The sequence below is a fragment of the Netta rufina genome, assembly GCF_964035555.1.
Source record: "Netta rufina genome assembly, chromosome: 3".
NCBI classification, from domain to species: Eukaryota; Metazoa; Chordata; class Aves; order Anseriformes; family Anatidae; genus Netta; species Netta rufina.
Genome location: NC_140125.1, coordinates 117,294,926 through 117,314,488, shown reverse-complemented (window position 1 = coordinate 117,314,488; position 19,563 = coordinate 117,294,926). Strand labels below are relative to the sequence as shown.

At 38.2% G+C, this 19,563-nt stretch overlaps 1 protein-coding gene across 1 annotated transcript in view; it reads right to left on the bottom strand.

The window, feature by feature from the left end:
• Positions 1 to 4,815: 4,815 nt before the first annotated feature.
• Positions 4,816 to 19,563, bottom strand: part of TFAP2D (transcription factor AP-2 delta) — a gene marked incomplete at both ends in the record, with an annotated part of 51,048 nt that continues 36,300 nt past the window's right edge. Inside the window, one exon of the mRNA XM_084284591.1 lies at positions 4,816 to 5,035. Coding sequence (XP_084140717.1) covers positions 4,816 to 5,035 — 220 coding nt within the window. The remainder of the gene's footprint in view (positions 5,036 to 19,563) is intronic.

Here is a 19,563-nt window from a genome sequence, read left to right as displayed (position 1 = left end):
GACCAAAACTGCTTGTTGGTATGAGGAAACAAACAAGCAAACAAAGGCAGTTAGAGAAATTGGCTCTTAGGACACTAAAGCAGCCCCTCCTGAGCCTTGCTGCAAAATTGTGAGTAGTAGCTGTGCCACTGAGTCATGTTCAACAGAAGAGATGAGCTGGGGCAATATTTACACAGAGGTCCAGTATTTGGAAAGAGTATACATTGAGCCTCCTTAGTAGTTGCTGTTTTTAGCAAAAGTTAAAGAGACGCTTCAAAGAGCAGATTCCTTGTTGATTTGGAGAGCTGAAGTCTTTTCCCAAAGAATGTTGGAATTTGTCTTTAAAAAAAATAAAAAGAAGTAAACGAAAAGTCCAAATTCACCCCTTGTGCCAGGTCTCCAAGACAACAGAATGACACCTGGAAAGAATTAGGGGTTCGGATGACAGCCTGAAGGACAAAACTGTTGATAGTCTTCAGTTGTAGGTTGCTGCTTGTCTGTGGTTCACTCCCCTTTATGGACCACATGAATGCTGTACCAATTCTCATCACCTGCATAAAACTCTCCCTTTGCTACACATCTCTGCTATTTAGTGGTACTAATGGAGGTCTTTGTGAACAGAAATCCAGATCTTAGGGCAGAAGTTGGAGGTAACAATGTCACTCTTAGCTCTTTTGGAGACTTACCTTATAAACTTAGTCAATGCAAGAGCTGTTTGTACTTGTCTTACTCACAGTGAGTAATACCTTACTCTGTAAAGAAAGGCATGTGGTTAGTCAGTGTGTTTACTTCATCATTAAATTGCTAATAAATCCAAGCAGCAATGACTTTTTTGGGGGTCAACTGTACTACTTAATGTGTTCTGATAGTCATGGTGGGAGAGGTGTAATGTATACAAAGCTGGGAAATAACCTGAAATACAACAGGATCCAAATACACATCCAACATGACCTATGAATCTAAGCATTTCTATGTTTCAAAAACTGTAATGATTAATTGCTTTGGCCATAGAGGTTTGGTCACTTGTCTGTACTTACATGTTTTTGACCAGAGTGAAATAAATAATTCCATGATCTTTCAAAGGGAGCACATCTTTTGTCATCAGATTTATTTCAAAGTCAAAAAGATACAAATATACTTGAATTTGCTACCGGTGAGCACCCAGTAACTTCAAACCATGCCCTTCCTTCAGGCTGATCTAATTCATGACTGTGTTTTGAGGTGGGAACTTTTCCACAGAGACAAGGACTTAGAAATGGAAAACAATAACATACAAACAAATAAACAAACAAAACCCCATGGGAACATTGTGCATGTATGTGTGAAAAGTGAATGAGAACTTAGTCTGAATTTTTAATAGGAACATCAGTGAATTCATCAATTAAAACCACAATGAAAGTTCCTGTTCTGAAAACCAAAGGCTTTTTGACATGAAACTGCTCTGATAACTAATTCAACAGAACAGGTAGCAAAATATACATTTTTCTTCCAATAAAACTAAATACAGATTAAAATAAATAACAGAGAGCCTGTGAATGTCAACAAACCTTGCAGCTACCCTTTTGAAACAATTTTGCCTTTAAAATATGCTAAGATACTAAAAGAAAAATAAGAAAGATGAGGATGTAAATTCAGATAGACACTTAATGATAAGAACATCTAGGAATTCAATCAGCTTGAATCAGATCTGTACTGAAACCCTCCCCAAAATCTGTAGAGGTCCTTAAGGTTGAAACTGTATGTTCTGGGTTTTCAAGAGTGCTCGGTTTTCTTTAATATTAATAGATCAAAGGATAATCAAGGTCAAAAATAATTTGTTGCCTGCAGGGCAGAGACATGTAGTGATTATGCAATCAGAAAAGATGTAACTATTTAGGTAAATTATTTTTGGAACCTTAGACCATATAGCAAGTAGGTGAATATTTCCAATAATGTTGTATACGCACAATTTTCCAATAACAGACATTTGAGTATGATTGTAATAAAACACTGCTTCTTCAACAGTTTTACAGAATAACCTATACAACCAGTCATTCCCCCATCTCCAGAAGAGTGATATTTTAGTGAAAAACTTGAAAAGGATTTATAAAGCATTTTTTTTCTTTTTTTTCTTTTTTTTTTTTCCCTCCTTTAAAATATAATTTAAATTCATTATCATCTTGAAGTGCAGGTCCATAAATAAATTGCTTTACAGTACATTTTTATGTGGCAAATCTGCATATCTGACACGGGCAAACATTTAAATTTTTCTCCCCTCTCTCTTTCTCCCCCTCACTTTGGACAATAGACAAACAATGAATTTCTTTTTCACTTTTAACCAGTGGTTACCTACTCCCACACTCAAATATTTCATGTTCTAGAATGGTTCTTCAATGTTTCCGTAGAAGATATCATGGAGGAACATTCATTTCATTTTAGCACTCTTTGCAAAGGTGCTGGAATTCATTCAGCAAAGTTTATGCTCTGTTAGGCACTTAGCTGATCTTAATGAATTAAGGAGGAGGAATCCCATGGAGATGCATCTGTTTCCCTCATTGCATAGAGGGAGGATAGATTGATAGCACTAAAGTAGGTACCTAAATTATATACCTACTATGGGCAAGGACAAATCTAAGCAAAATCATAGGATTCCTTCCCTCCTTCTCTCCTTCCCTCCTTCCCTCTTTCTAATTTCCTTATACAAGCAAATAGGGACTCAGTTTTAGTTTGTTTTCTTGCCTTGATGACAATGTTCTCACTGATCTCAAGAGGGATAGTACCATGCCATAACTTTCAAAGCTGAGGATGATCTTGTTAATCAGCTCCCTACAACATACCTGTAAATGATTTTGGATAGTTTTTACAACCCCTAGGTTGATAAATCTAAAGCAGGTCATGCAAGATGTAAGGTATTTTAACTAGCTCTAGTAGATGATAATGTGTATCAGCACTTTTATCCCTGTTTTCCTTTTTATCTAGTTTAGAAAAAGAAACACTTCAAGGGCATGATTCATTGCTGTTTTGAGGTAAGATGAAGAGTACACCATAAGTGCCTCTTTCTCTCCACTGATTATAGGGAGAAGAGGGTGACCAGTCCAGTTATAGTCATGTGCAATACAAAATACCACCATTAAATTTCAGCTATTATCCATGGAGAAAGACAGGCACTTCCAGACGATCCCTTCCAGCCATCCTAGGCATTTGGTGTGCAGGACAGGTGGCCACCCATATGTCTCTAGTACTGTCTTCTCAGGTCCTCCATATCGTCTTTCAAGAGAGTCCAGATACCCTATTGGTTTCTTGACATATCTGTCAAAACTATGTGGCTGTCTTGGACACCCTAAAACACCTCAAATAACTGTGAATGCTTACACATGGACAACTATATATATATATATATATATATATATATATATATATATATATATATATATATATATATATATCCTGCTGTAGAAAGAGATGAATTATCTTTTGGAAGAAAAGATCTTATTATGTTGATTTTAGAGAGTCTGATGGTCAGTATAACCCCACCCTACAATATCAATCCTCCCTAACTTTCTCAATAAAATGATATGAGAGAAACAAGAAAATGAATTGAATGAAAGTCTTGTTGAAGAAGTCAGAATGTGGCTGGGAAATGCCTCTTGACTCAGAGGCTATGCCCCCAATGTTTTCTTTGTGAGGATATGTGCTGGGTGGTGAACTAATATTTCAAAATACACAGTAATTAACCACTTAGCTGCTGTGGACTGTACCAATCTGTCTTGCATGTCATTTTGGTTTTATTTTATTTTATTTTTTCTGTAAATGAGTGGATTCTGTTAGACCTCTGCACCTCAGATGGATTTCTGAAAACAATAAAGCTGCAGAAACAAGCTGTTGAAGAAAAAGCATCATAAAATCATGGCAACACAAAAGGTGACTCCGATTGCCTGCATTGATCCTGTTGAACAGAGACCCAGGTATGGCAGACTGCAGTGTTGTGGGACCAAGGGCTGAGAAGATAGAAGAAAGAAGCCCATGCAGTCATTTAATCTGAAGTTCATGAAGGGATCAGGGCTCTTAATTAAACTATCAAGTATGGATTTTTTTTTCCCCATTTAGTTTGCCATGCTCTTCTCACAAAAGACACCTTAGCTGCTTGAATGGCCAGGACAGATTCCTAACAGGTTCTGGTCTCATTCCAGTGCAGCTTTATTGTACAATCCCACGTGGAGATATGCAGCCCCCAATACCAGACAGTTCATTTGTCTCATGACCCATGGATTCCTCTCTTGTCAGGTATCCATATTATTTTCCCAATGATGTCTGGATCAGGCATTTCTGATAGATCAGAAGAAGCCCTTCTTTCAATCTATCCAGCATGTGAGCAAAACCAATATGCTGGAACTGCATGTCCCACAACCGATGTTCTGGCCCTAACTGTGCTGCCAGAGAAGAAAGTGCTTCAAGTTAGCCTGTGACAAATTTCATGTGCCACCTCAGCCAAGTCCAGAAGTGCTTATAAAAACAGTGTTAGTGTATCATTCAGAACAATCAAATACTACGTGCACAAAAAAGTAGTTTAGAGCAACATAAATTTAAAAAAAGTGACAATTTCATCACACAATTACTGTACACTGCTGTTCTTAGGATTGAATACTTTCCTCTCTCATGCTCTCTCTTTCTCTGTTTTAATCTGTCTCTTTTTTTCTTTCTTTTTTTTTTCTTTTTTCTTTTTTTTTTTAATGTTTTTTGTTTTTCCCCCCTTTTTTTGGATTTGGTCCACTGGAGATAAATCGCCCTCAATGATATATATATTTAAAAAAAATATCAGCAGCAAGACTCTCTTGAAATAGATTCTGTTTGATGTAGCTAGTCTGTCTTTTCTGTTTTGCCCTCTTTCACAGCAGCCTCTGAAGTTTTCCGCAGGGGGGCTTTCTCCGAGTTGGCGTGTCCTTGGCCGGATTCCGCCGCTCCTCCGTTTTTGTGCGATGTGTGCTTTTCCAAGTAGTTCAGCATTTCACTGAGAACAGTTTGGAAAGTGCTTAGGGCAGCACATATTGCAGGAGTTCCAAAACCATGAGTGATCAAACTACAAATGGGAAGGAGACAGAAAGAGAAAAAGAAATATACACACACACATAAATATATTTGCACTCACATACGTCAAAGAGTTTACAGTAAGCTGATTTTGCTATAGTGAAATTCAAGATTTGCTCCCTAAACTATTTATTACCTGCAGGAGAAACAGAAAGGAAAAAAAAATAGAGCAGAAAAGCAGACTACACACAGCTTCAAAGGTTGTTTTTGGTAGGAGTATCACTTCTGAAACACCGTGGGACAGATCTGTGGCTGATGCAGATTGACACAGTATTGTTGACTTCAGAGAGACCAAGAGAAATCCATGCCCAAGACCCTGCAGCATTGCTACTTTTCTTGTCCCAGAAGGTTTGGCTCCCTTCTTTCTCAGGTATATGAAACCAGTTCTGTGTGGTTTATCCAATCTCCCAGGTCAGACTGTTAAACAACAAGCTTTGATTATCCTACATGGAATTATGTATAGTTGCATATGTATTAATAAGTTATGCAATGCCAGGGCAATAGCCACAGTTTGGTCTTGTCTATGCTGCTAAACCCTCTGAATATCCAACAGTGGGGAATCCAAACTGCCATTTGGGAATAGCTCCTGGCCATTGCTAAGGCCCAACAACACCCAGGAAATATTTCACCTAGGGCTAGTTCAGCTAGGCTAAATCCACAGATTTTCCTAACAAATTAATAGTAAAAATACCCAAGTTCCAACATTTCTTGCTGTGGTGGTGTTGAATTTCCTAGAATAGATTTACCTCATTGCATCTTTCACCTAAATAAGGTGTTTTCTCAAGTTAATGCTGAATTTGTTCTTGTTTTCCTGAACTGCAAAGCAGGTGATTTTCACTGTTGCTCCTCACTTAATAATAACTGAAATTATGTATTTGTGGAGTAGTCAGGCAGTCTGATGGTAGATTAATTTAATTTAAATTTAAAGAAGCACTTATTTGCACCCATAGATATCTATAGTCACTTGAGATGCTTTTGGGCATCTGTCTGGCTTCCACTTGCAGATACAGGAGCATGCATGTTTGTTCCTGTGTCAGATAACAGCTTTGCAAGGGTTTTGGAAATGGTACCAGAGACCACTCTTTAGGCAACTGACTCCAGCCCTGCCTGCTTAAATGCTACGTGTACACTACAAGTTGTTCACATAAGATTCAGGGCATCTCATGTGGTACTAGACACCTTCATACGGGCAACCAAATTCTTTTCATCATTGTAATAAATCATTTTGATAACTTGTAGGAAAAACAAGAACAGAAACAGAAGAGAAAGCAATGAACCAACTAACCAAAAATCTTTAATGATTTTTAACTTTCATATAGAAACATAAGTGGAAAATTATTTCAGAGGTTGAAATGTCATTGCAGTATTTAAAATATTTATTTCAGACATCCCAGTTCTGCTTAGGGAAGAAGAAAACAAGGAGAGGATAATAAGCTGATTTTTGGCTCTGCAGATATTTTTCAGAAATCAATATTTTATATTGGTTTGGGTGAGGGAGAAAAAACACATTACAGTGATTCTTCCAAAACAATGACTACTTCATCTCATTCTAGTTAAGATTTTGCCCTTATGGTAACTCTCTGGGTGTCTGAGGCACCATCTCAGTAAACCCTGATCTAAAACAGAGAGCCACACATAGGTTAGAAATGGGAACATTGCATTTCAGTGAGAATTCCTCTCCTCTGCATTTTGGCTTCTTAGTCTTTCCAGCTGTTTAAGAAAATAGTAGAAAAACAGTGGCCCATGGAATAGACGTTATACAAAACATGGACAATTGCCAGAATACTGGACATATGGAAAACAAATATGGGAAGGTTCCAACATGTTTTTCAGGGTGATCTTTCTGTCTCTGCTGGACATGGGAATCTTGTTTGCTAGGAATACCAGTATCCTAAGAAAGAAACCAAACTTATATGAGTCCTAACCAAAATAAGAACTCAGTGGGGAAATATGTCTCCGTTTCAGATTGGGAATGGTCCAGTCTTTTGTGAAAGGTCTCCCAAAGGCGATTAACAAATAACTCACTTTTAGAATGTTTATCTATGGCTCCAGGCACTTTTCAAAGCAGGAAATTATGTTTATCTCCAGTTAGTAATGAGAGGAAAATGATAATTAAATATTTATAAGGACTATTTTGCAGACATCAATTAATGATACCACATGACTCTTGAAGTTTGGACTCTTGAAATTTGGATTTATAGTAATATCTTTATCTTTTCAGTTTAAAATTGTAGAGAGGTAAAAATATATGGCTTTAACTTCAAACTTTTCATTTGTTTGTTTTTGAGAAATGTTTGGCTTACCAAGAAAAAAAAAAATCATTATAATTGTCTGATGTTTTTAATACTTGCAGAAACAATATCAACCATAGCATACAGATAAGATTATTTTTAGTGCTTTCAATTCTGATATTTATGAGTCAGGTGATTTCAAGATTTTGTGTTGCACTTTATATTCATTTCTGTCTTTCATTAGTCCAGAGAAATGAAAATGTGAAGAAGCTAAGATTATTAGAGAGCAAAAAAAAAAAAAAAATAAAGTCCCAAACTATCATTATTAGTTATAATATTTTGTGATTTTTACAGTGCTTGTATGATCTTCTGGGTCCTGTTTGGGGGAACTGACTATATTGAGAGATGTATAAGATATTAATGATCTTGTGTGTAAAATAAACCACTATCAACTTAAACAGTTGACAATACCTGCAATCATTAATTTCCAGCAGACAGGAATGCTAAGTTTAAGAAAGTATTGAATAGCAAAGAATTCTCCTGGTCTGCTTGTCTTTGAACATTTCCACTCTTGAGCAAAAGAAATAGTACTGTGTTCATATATTAGTTCAATACACCCTGAAGAACAAAGTTGGAATACTGTAGTGAAACCTTACAGAGATTGGCCCAGAAAAAAATATCCATAGGGTTAAGAATGAGGGCAGAAGATTTAAATGTTCTCAAATGCTGAACAAGACTGTAGAAAACAGAATGGAACAAAGTCTGTTATTAACATATGTAAGCAAAGACATCAACTTGTAGCTGTATCCGTCAACAGTGCCTAAACTTCCATTACAATCAAAGAGAACTCAAGTCAGTTTCCTATGTGTAAGAATCTTCATTGACTTGAGATGCCCTATGGCACCTACAACGACAGCACAGAATTGGTAGACACGATATAGAACTTAAGTTCACCTTGCTTCTACGTGTTTTGAGGCCATGCAGGTTATCTTTGTGCATCTTTGTGCACTGGTACTATACACCGATGTTTAGGCAACTGAATTGTGCCCTGGGGATTTCAATATGGTCAAAGGTGTGTGGAGTATGACTAAGCATAAGAAAAGCCTCTTTTATGATAAGCTACACCATTTTTATTATTTATTTTATTTATTTTATTATTATTATTATTATTATTATTATTATTATTATTATTATTATTATTATTATTATTATTATTATTATTTTATTTTTCTGGCTATGCCATGGATTTGAGCAAGAATATATGATGATATATGATTTAGATGTCTTATAGTAACAAGATATTTGTGCCAGTTGAGCAGGTAATGCAGAGGGCTTACAGGAGAATACCCTTTTAAAGCAGCAATGGGCTGATGGTATACCTTGTAGTATCTAAAAATATGTCTCATGTTAATGTTCGTTAAGTTATATCTTTCCATAGATATAGTGAAATGGAAAGCCTAAACAACCAGCTGATATGGAGACACCTTGATATTAGTATTTCATACTGGACAGAATCTTCAACTTCTTGTGTAAAAACTGAAGTTCACAGCAAAAGAATTTTGTGGGGTGAGTTATGCATCTATCACCTTTACAGATCTGCTTTTTAAGCTTTTACACACCACAAATAATCCAAAATCAGTTTTTTTCAAGGCAGATTTGTATTTATTATTAAACAACAGCAAACAACCAGCCTTGAAATGGCAGTGCAGTCTCATGACAACTCATTTGATTCCTGTTGAAAGTATTCTTCCCCACAGATGGAGATATGCAAAGCCTATTAACTTTCCCATGATACTTATTGAAAGAAACTATTTTATGGAAAATTTCTGACCAGCCCTCCATGGCACACTCCTGTGAGGATGTACTTTTTTTAGCCCTGTTTTATGTAATGAGCATAAAAAGACTGAGAGATATTATCTTCTATTTTATCTTACATTTTTATGAGTAGCTCCCATTACTCTAACTTTGGTGATCTTTGTTTATCTACAAGTCTTTGAGAAATCTAAGAAAGACAGATAATTTCTCTTTGCCAATGAAAGTAAGTTTCAAGTTGGGAAGAAATTCTGATTTTACACTGAAATCCAAAGTGTGACCGGCAGAAGACTAATGGCAAAGCATTAAAACACACTTCCTGAAAGTCACATTTAAATGCATGATGTTTAGACTGACTGAGCTCCCACTAAATTCAGTTCACTTTTGTTTGTGAATTGAACCCCATCTACTAAGAGGGTTGCTTTCATTGTAAGACTGTCTTTTGGGTTTAAGATCCTAAAATTAAACTTAGAGTTTTTATAGTAGAATCATCTGAGTATTCTCAGTGTTCTAGTGCATTTAATTGCAACCCCTAAACCAAGAAATTTTATTGTTCTAAAATGTAAGGTTAAAATCTCTGATTTGGTACTGTTTATGAAGAGATGCAGAAAGAATGCAATGAATAGCAGGTCAATGTATTATAAATCCTTATGCTTAAAGACATCCAGACCAGCCTGCAATCCTGCTCAGTGCTATGATGCAATTATGTATGCTCATATTTTAATGATGGCCTTACTTAAAAATGGAAAGATCCAAGTATGCCTGAAGGCTTGGACTATTATTTGGCAGCTACCTCAAGGACTTCTCCATACCCTAGACTGGTGAAACTTCAACATGCGGCAAAAGAAACAGATTCCCTCTCTGGGGGGTGGAGGGGGGAGGGAAGAGGCCATCTGCACAGAATGTTTACACCCTCATTTAAAATAAATAAATACTTTAAAACAATAATAATGATGAAGAAAAAGCAAGCTTGAACATATTGTTTGGAGTTTCTCAGAATTTTGAGTGTGAAAACCACTTCATGATTACCTGGATTTAACAATATGTGGCAGATGACAAATAATGATATCTGATAAAACTTTTGATGGTTGTAAATGAAATGGAAAAATATTTAAATCTTCATAGTGATACAGATAACTTCCTAAGTTAGAGGTCTCTCTACTGACTTCCAAGGGTTTCTTCTGATTGCAAGGTCTGCCTTATGTAGGATGCCTTGAGAATTAAACTTTACTTCAGAAGGTGAGTGGACCAAACCATGGCACAAGTTAGGCTGATAGTCAAGATGAACACTGGAACACCAGCAGCATATATTACAGGGATAATAGTCTATAGGATCAGAGTGGTAAACAGCATATACAAAAGTTGCCTTGCAAAGTAAGTCCTTGGGCTTGTTTTCCATTCATAATTGAACAAGTGTATTAAGGGCATGTTCTCCTAACCAGATGGACCTCATTTTACTGCATATAAGAAGCAGTGGAAAAAAGAGAGCAATGTGTATTAGACGTACATGGCAAGGTTTTGGTAGTAGGGGGGTAAAGGGTGCTACAAGTTTGGCCTCTGTGAGAAGAGCCCAGAAACAGTCCTTTGTTAGATAAAGGACAGCTCCAGCCAACACTGGAAAGGAACCCACTGGTGTCCAGAGCTGAGCCAGTGAGCAATGCTGGTTGTGCCTCTGTGACAGCAGGTTTAAGAAAGGACAAAACCACCAATAACAACACAAAGCAAGCAAATAAACAAACAAAAAACCTGCTTCACAGCAGCAGCTGGAAGAGAGAAGTGAGAAAATGCAAAGAGAAAAAAGTCCTTCAGATGCCAAGATTAGTGTAGAAGGAGAGCAGAAGGTGCTCCAGGAATAGAGGAGGCCCTGTGGCCTGTGATGAGGCCCCTGGTGGAGCAGGCTGCCTCCCTGAAGCCCATGGGTTCCACGGTGGAGCAGATCTCCACACTGTAGCCCATGGAGGAGCCCCTGGTGGAGAAGGTGGATGTGGCCTGGAGGAGGCTGTGGCCCATGGAGAGCCCCTGCAGGAGCAGGCCCCGGGCTGGAGCTGCAGCCCATGGAGCGGAGCCCACGCAGGAGCAGGGTTTTTGGGGAGAACTGCTGCCGGTGGGGGACTCATGCTGGAGCAGTTTTCTCCTGGGGGATGGACCCTGTGGTACGGGCTGATGTGGGAGCAGTTCTTGAAGAGCTGCTGCCTGTGGGCAGCCCCCACAGGCTCAGTTTGGGAAGGATGGTATCCCGTGGGAGGGACCCCATGTGGAGCAGGGGCAGAGAGTGACCACGAAGGAGCAGCAGAGAGCATCAGGGATTGACTGCAGACCCCATTCCCTGTTCCCCTATGCTGCTCAGGGAGAGGGGGAGAGAGGGGTGATGTAGAAAGGAATGGAGGGGGGAAGGTGTTTTTAGTTTGCTTTTAGTTTCTCTGTTCTAGTTCACTAGTCATAGTTACATTAATCTACCTATGTTGAATCTGTTTTCCCTGTGATGGTAATCAGTGAGTGATCTCCCTGTTCTTATCTCAGCCTTTGAGCCCTTTTTTATTTTATGTGAGTAGGGGGAGTGAGAGAGTACTGGTGGTAAAGTTTACCTGCCCATCAGGGTGAAACTACCATAGAGCACCAGAGCTGATGCCCCCTATTTCCAAAATATTCTGTTTCAGCTCTGAAGATTTTGGACCTCAGAGATGATTTTCCACATTAGGAAAATTGCCCAGGGAATGTCTGAAATATCCAAGACTGTGTCTATAGTGTTTCTGAGCTATAAGACAAAGATTTAGCCATGGAACAATATTACACGTGGCACTCATAGAAGCCCTTGGATGTTTGCCAATAAATGCTTCCAGCACAGCATATTAAAGTCCCCAGATAAAACACTGGATAACCCTGTTACTTGTTAGTTTTTAATGAGAAAAAAAAGTATACTGGCTTCTGCCTCACTGTGGATGAAAAGTGGCCTTGCTGCCCATCACTGTCTGGGGAGCCAAATACACCAATGAGACCACAGAAAGATCTGAGACGACTGGGTATTTTTGAGAAAATTGTGAGTGTGTCCATGTGACTCAAAGAGCCTTTGCTGTTCCTGTTCCTGCACAGTTCATTTAGTCTCTCCTTTAACTTAGTCAGTGGTCACATCTCTGCCCTACAACAAGGCACAGAAGTAAATGAGATTCAACCAAATGTCATGTGTAGATTTCTCCAGTGAAGCTGATAATATAGCTGAGAAGTCCCATCGCCCTCAAATGAGAAAGACCAAGAGCTAAACATTATAAACGTGGATGACAAAGCAATTCCCAGTAATTTGGGAATGAGGAAATGACATTTCCTTGGAATCAGAAGAAATCTTAAGTGCTGGACTGAGAATCTGTCTAGTCTCTATGCTTTTCTCATCTCTGATTAATACATATTTACTCTTTCCTCATTAAACAAGGAACTTATTTGTTAATGAAGAGGGTAAAGAAAAGAAAACAGATCATCAGATCTCCTAACCCCATAAATTGTGACTTTAAAAAGAATATAAAATCATAGAATGATAAAATCATCCAGGTTGGAAATGACTCACCACTAAACTGGGGCGCAATAACCCCAAGCAGAGCTACAGACTGGGAGAGGAATGGTTGGAGAGCTGCCAGGCAGAGAAGGACCTGGGAGTGATGGTGGATAGTCAGCTGAATATGAGCCAGCAGTGTGCTCAGGTGGCCAAGAAGGCCAACGGCATCCTGGCTTGTATCAGGAACAGCGTGACCAGCAGGGCGAGGGAGGTGATCGTCCCCCTGTACTCAGCTCTGGTGAGGCCGCACCTCGAGTACTGTGTTCAGTTTTGGGCCCCTCGCTACAAGAAGGACATCGAGGTGCTTGAGCGGGTGCAGAGAAGGGCGACGAAGCTGGTGAGGGGCCTGGAGAACAAGTCCTACGAGGAGCGGCTGAGGGAGCTGGGCTTGTTCAGCCTGGAGAAGAGGAGGCTCAGGGGTGACCTTATCGCTCTCTATAGGTACCTCAAGGGAGGCTGTAGCGAGGTGGGGGTTGGCCTGTTCTCCCACGTGCCTGGTGACAGGACGAGGGGGAATGGGCTTAAGTTGAGCCAGGGGAGTTTTAGGTTAGATGTTAGGAAGAATTTCTTCACTGAAAGGGTTGTTAGACATTGGAACAGGCTGCCCAGGGAAGTGGTGGAGTCACCATCCCTGGAAGTCTTCAAAAGACGTTTAGATGTAGAGCTTAGGGATATGGTTTAGTGGAGGGCTGTTAGCGTTAGGTTGGAGGTTGGACTCGATGACCTTGAGGTCTCTTCCAACCTAGAAATTCTGTGATTCTGTGATTCTGTGATTCTGTAAACCATGTCCCTTAGTGCTATGTCCACACATCTCATAAATACCTCCAGGGATAGGATTCCATCTCTTCCCTGAGGAGTATGTTCCAATGTTTGATCACCCTTTCTGTGAAGAAGTACTATAAGACTCATAACAAAATTCTTACGATTTCTCTATCTTAACAATTCAGCCTCTACACATAAAAATGTTCAAATCCTTTCAAAATGATTTTGGTTATAAGCAGAACCGGAGGAGATGATAGAATCCCTGCTATGAAAAGATTGAAGATGGAATCTCTGGAAAAAGGAATGAGTGACAAATCCAAGAGGAAGGATCTCTAATGCTTTCGGCAAACATAAGGCCAAGTAAAAGAAAGAACAAAAGGAAAAAGAAAGGAACAATTTATTGATTGCTATTATCTCAGCACTAGGAACCAATGCGTTCTTTTGCAACTAGCTGAATCAAAAGCCAGATTCTGAGAGATCATGGAAATCAGGGAACTCTAGAGGGCACTGGAGCTGTTTCACCATGTAGTCTCACACCAAGCTTCTTCCAGTCCATGCATCTAAACAGAACGCTGTTATTGCTAATCAAAATGACTGGAATTATGACAGCAGCTCCTCTACCTCCTGATAGGAAAAGAAGTATAAGAAATAGAGAACAATATAAAAGGGTGGTAAGCATATCTGTAAAGGCAACTCACAAGTAAGAACTTGGTCTTGGCTTTTTGTTACAATTTAAAAAATGCTCTTAATTTCAAAACCTATTTCATTGCTCTTTTTTACCCTTCAGAAAGAAGGATGTTACTTTTTTACTGCTCCCAATGTCTGAGCCTCTGTTTTTCTGCCTGTCACTTTTTGTGTCACCTTGTCAGTGTGATGCCAGGCACTCACAGGAGGCTGACAGCTCCAGGCTCAGAGAGTAACTAAATGACAAAACTCTTGTCTCAAACAGTTTCATAGTGAGGGTGTTTCATATCAGCTGAATGGCTAAGCAAAACACAGAATAATTTGAGAGGATAATGATTGCTTTTATTTTCTAGCTTTAGTATTCTGAGCCTATTATTTTTGTCTGTTTATATAAGGTTTGTGCTCCAAAAGAAGTGCCACTTGCAAAAAAAGTTTCCCCCTTGCTATTTTGCTGTTGTTATTTTTCATATGTGAAATAGATTATCTAGATAGGATTTTGCACCTTGATGAAATGTAACCTTAGAAGATCAAGTTCAAATTCTGTAATCAGTAAATATTCATCTTTCCCTATGGGATGGATGACATCAGTAGGATATCTGAGCTTTCTATCTAGTGCAAGTTCTTGTAGACGCAAGTGACCCAAAAGCAGCTGTAAAAAACATATTTATATCCAATCTCACAAGTGAAAAAGTAAGGCTGACAAATGAGTTGAGGAAGCCTGTACTTATGTAAGCCAAGAAAATTGTACAGCACTCTTTAATATAATCTCAGAAAGTATTCTCTTTATAAGTATTTTTTTTTTGTTTCACTTTTTTTTTTTTTCTCCCCAACACAGATTATTTTTGGGGGGGAGGCTTTTTTTTTTTTTCAGGTGGGAGTTCATTTGTGGTGGGATTTGCGGTAAAGGTAGTTTTCACAAGCTTTTTAGGAGCTATAAAAGACTTCTGACAAAAGTTCAAAAACCATGATATCTACTTCCTATTAAAACATTTCTTATTATAATATCTTCTAGATAAGGGGAGACCTCTCATTCTAAGAACGTGCATCTGCTCATACAGTTAGTAGAAATCATTTAATAAAATATACTCTTTCATAAAACCACACTTTCACTGCAAGACTGAGCAATGTCAGACAGCAAAGCTGTTCTGAAGAAAAGGGAGGTTATGAATGTAAAGACAAGACAATACATATCAATGTGACTCTCAGATCCCTGAATGAATCTGTGGGAAGCTTGGATATTGCTGTGGAATGGAAAAGAGAAGTAGATACATGCTCTCTACATTCAACAGGAGAGAAAGAGGGACTAAAATCATATCAAATGCACTAATTTACTGTTTTCAACTTTTAGTTGGGTTGGAGGGATGTCCTAAATTCTGCTCCTTAGACGGAAGACTGCTTCGATGCTTTATCAACAGACTTAAATATGAAATGAATAAAATAGGATCCTAGATCCAGAATTCCAGCCTTGGTTTAATGCAGAAGCCACCACACTAGATAAACATACTCGAGGGCTTTCATTCACAATCCAGTCTGAAATCTTCCTCTGCAAAAGAGAAAACTTAAAAAACAGGAATGGAAAGTGAACATGCAAGCTCACCCATGCAAGAGATGCTACAGGACATCCAGAGCATTTGTAAGGCTGGCAGATGTGATGCAGAGCTCACAAACAAGCCTTGAGCTGAGGGAGTAGTTGATGCATGTGACACAGGATGGTCTCTAAAATGACCTAGACCTCCACATTCATGAGACAGTTAAATAACCCCAAGGTCCTTAAACTGGGGCTAAGGCACAGCTTTAGTTACCTATATCTGTGCTAGTAAGGTGAAGAGTGCAAAGGTTCCTCCTCTGCTCAAGAGAGATCTAACACAGTCTGGCCTCATCTCCATTATTCAAGTATTTTAATCTGAAAAGTGGTGGCTATTTCTAAGATTCCAACTGGGAACATCCCCTTGACAGGGACATGATTGTCTTGTGCCTTGGAATTGCTTGTGACAGGAAGAGTTGGTCTAGGCCAAGTTCATAAAAACAAAACAAAATCAAACAAACCAAAAAAACAAACCAAACCAAACCAAAACAATAACAATCAAACATTATAGACTGTTGTGTTCCAGTATCCAGAACCATACCCACACAGTTAATAGATAAGTTTGCTTTTATCTTCGAGGGAGTCTAGATTTTTACGTATCTCCATTCCTTCTCTGAAATACAGCAGAAGATCCCTTCTTCACTGCAGGGATCTATACGACTGAAAGCTATCAGTTCTTCTGGTCTTGTTCTATGCTCTGCGGGTGGTTGGATGCACTAAATGCCTGGGAAGTGCAAAGGTGCCAAAGATAGGTAACAAGTGAGTTAACTCCAACTGTTTCTCATACTGACATGCTTCTGCATCATCAAGATCTACCTGCACACCATTAAATGAAAAAGGTTGCTGTTAGATGATTGTGCTGGTTAACATTAATCCAGATTCATAAGACGGAACCTGCAATGTCAGAATTCAGCTCTGCTCAGTTAATGGCATGATTATGGGTGTTTAGGGGTTAGCCAAAATTTCACCATCTCACATCACAACTAACCTGCACCGTATGGTCTCTGAGTGCATGTCTCAGAGCTCTCATGCCTCCAGGCAATCTTGTCTTCATCTGTTGTAGTTCCTGATTGTCCTGTTCCACCATTTCTAAGCTTTTCTAAAGTGAGTTATTCTCAAAGCCTTGGGACATAGCCTCTTATATACGTGTCTTGTATACATCCACCTTTTTGCTTTCTCTAACTATTCCAACCCGTCTTTCCTCCCATCAACCTGGATAATTGAGAGCTGTTTCTCAGTTTCAGTGAGTATGTATTAGGCTGTTTTACCTATTCTAAATCCAAAGACAAGCAATTTACAATGCTAGAGAGATTCATATAACCTTTCTGTCCTGAAGAAAATAAAGATGAAATCTCAGCTTTGCTGACATCAGTGGGATTTGAAAACAGATTAAGTTTCAGGATAAATTAAAACCCCCAGCTTTTCCCTCTTGCACAGACAGATGTATGCATATGCACACAAAAGTTTTGCTTGGTTCTGTGGGATTTTTGGAAGAAGAAATTCTGAATAACAAGTAATAGATGGTATTTTAAAAGAAGCTAAGATTTATCTAAATATATTTTCCTTTCTCCATTCTCCCCATTTTTTGCTATCACTCACTCCTTCTCTTTCACATTCTCCTACTCTCTCTTTCCTGATGCTTATTCCATTTTGAAAGCAAAGAGCCAGAGTAATGGATTACTCTCTCTAAAGATATAGGTTCTTTTAATATAAATATAATTAATTTTAATATAAAGGTATTTAGGTTCTTTTCTAGTACTGATGTGCTGGCTTTGCCATCTACTCTCATGGACTCATAAATGCACTTACACAGATCAGACTTTAGAGGACAACAAAGAGACACGCGTGTCTGGACAAAAAGCACTTAGGAATGGAGATGGATTTTTCCATGGTTTACCTGTTTGCCTCATGGCTTAATGCTGATTCTGCCTAGTTATGGCTTTCAGGCCCAACACAACCCATAGGATTATTGTGATTTATGAACCAGCCCTGACAAAGCTGGAATTTTCTAAGTCTTCGTAAGTTATTTGTAGCACGGATAAGGCAGCTAACTGGGCTACAGTAAGGGCTAGCATGTTCTTGAAACCTCAAGCTACATATATATTATGAATATATATATAATATGTACATTGTTATATATATTGCATTTATTGTTATTATTTTTTTTTTGTTATTATTTATTGTATATATTAGTAATATTTACGTGACACTGTGCCGAGGAATGTTTTGGTACAGTGCTAATTATATTGGGCACCAAAAATCAAGGGCTTCTGCTATAAATCAGCACAAGTAAATGATACATGCTTGTGTCCTGACCCTTTTTATTTACTAATATCAATATAATATCTCTGTGGTAAGATGCACTGAAAAAAAATGCACTGAAAAGGAAAAAATCTTGAATAAAACATACATAACACAACCTTGACTCTGGTAGTGCAAAATAATTGCTGGTATGAATGTAAGGGTCTGCTGAATTTTTTGTTCATGGTCAAATAATACTGGGAAATTATTCTTCCTGCAGCATTGAGTTTTCTGTATTCTTGTCAGATGGGAATCTCAGAGAGCAGCTGCACAAACATGGTCATACCAGGGGTGTAGATGTTTTCTGTGTATCTGGTAAAGTTGTGCAAAACTCAGCAGTTTTCAGACTCACTAGCAGCTTCTTTGAACATTTTCCCTGTTTTAAGCTTTGTATGAACTTTGAGTTTGGGGTTTGAGCAAACCCAGCAATTCTGAGCCCTTCATGGAGACTACTATCCTGTGCTTAAGATAGGACACATTTTTAAAGATCTTGATGAATTGGGACTCAGTGGAAAAACTTCACAGAGAAGTGTGACCTTGAAGATTTAAAACAGAGGAAACTGGAATTGCTGCTTGTATCTGACCTGTGCTAGTCTGTGAACCCTGATCTTAATTATTAATGTTGAACAAATAATGTTGCAAGCAAGTAGAGAATATAATTCCACACTTACCAGCTGTAGGGTAATTTATTCCTAAAGAAAAGTTCCTTTTACCCTAAGGTAGTAGATGCTGGATACTGTAGGTATCAGATTTTATAACCCTTCAGAAAGTCTTTCATTATCTTATAATTAATTCTAATAATATAGGATTGTGTGGTTCCTCTGAATTTTTCTGGTCATAAAAAATCTCTACTGCTTTCTGACATTGTACGGCATAAATATATATATATATATAAAATCTCAAGTTTTCATATTGTTCCTTTTCTGCCTTGAACACAGTTTACAAGGCAGAATTTCTTAACTTCTTCTTGTTATAGTAAATCTGTATGAAACTATGGGATTTCTGATGATTTATATCTACAATCAGATCATATTGAATAATGGCTGAAAAACACACTAAATCCTGCTAAAATATTCACAGAACCTTGACAGAAGTTCCAGTTAAAGCCTGTCTTTGCCAGAGGTAATAGTTTGGCTCCATCCCAATCTAGAGATTTATACAGCTTCAAGACAGAGTATTTATTGCAAGAAATCCTGTAGTTCTGGAATACAGACAGAAATGAAGATGAAAATTTCACAATTGAAAAAGTATATTATGAAATTTATGATGGCTGCTTGAATCCATTGATTCAGATTTATGCCTCCTCTGAAAAAACAAACAAACAAACAAACAAAAAAAAACAAACATGTTTGTAGAGCACCAATAGCTCTTGAGTATTTTGGACATAAATAACACTAATTTTGTGTGCATAGTCAGGATCAGCTACTTGTTAGGACAGTCCAGTTTTAGACTCCAATTGTTGTAGGTTTCATCAGAATATTTGACAGTGAATATTTGACAGTGACGATGGTAAGAATATCAAATACATCTCTAGCATATAGTTGCAATGCTTTTTATAGATATAGATACATCAGAAATATGTTCATTTTACTGTAACAAAT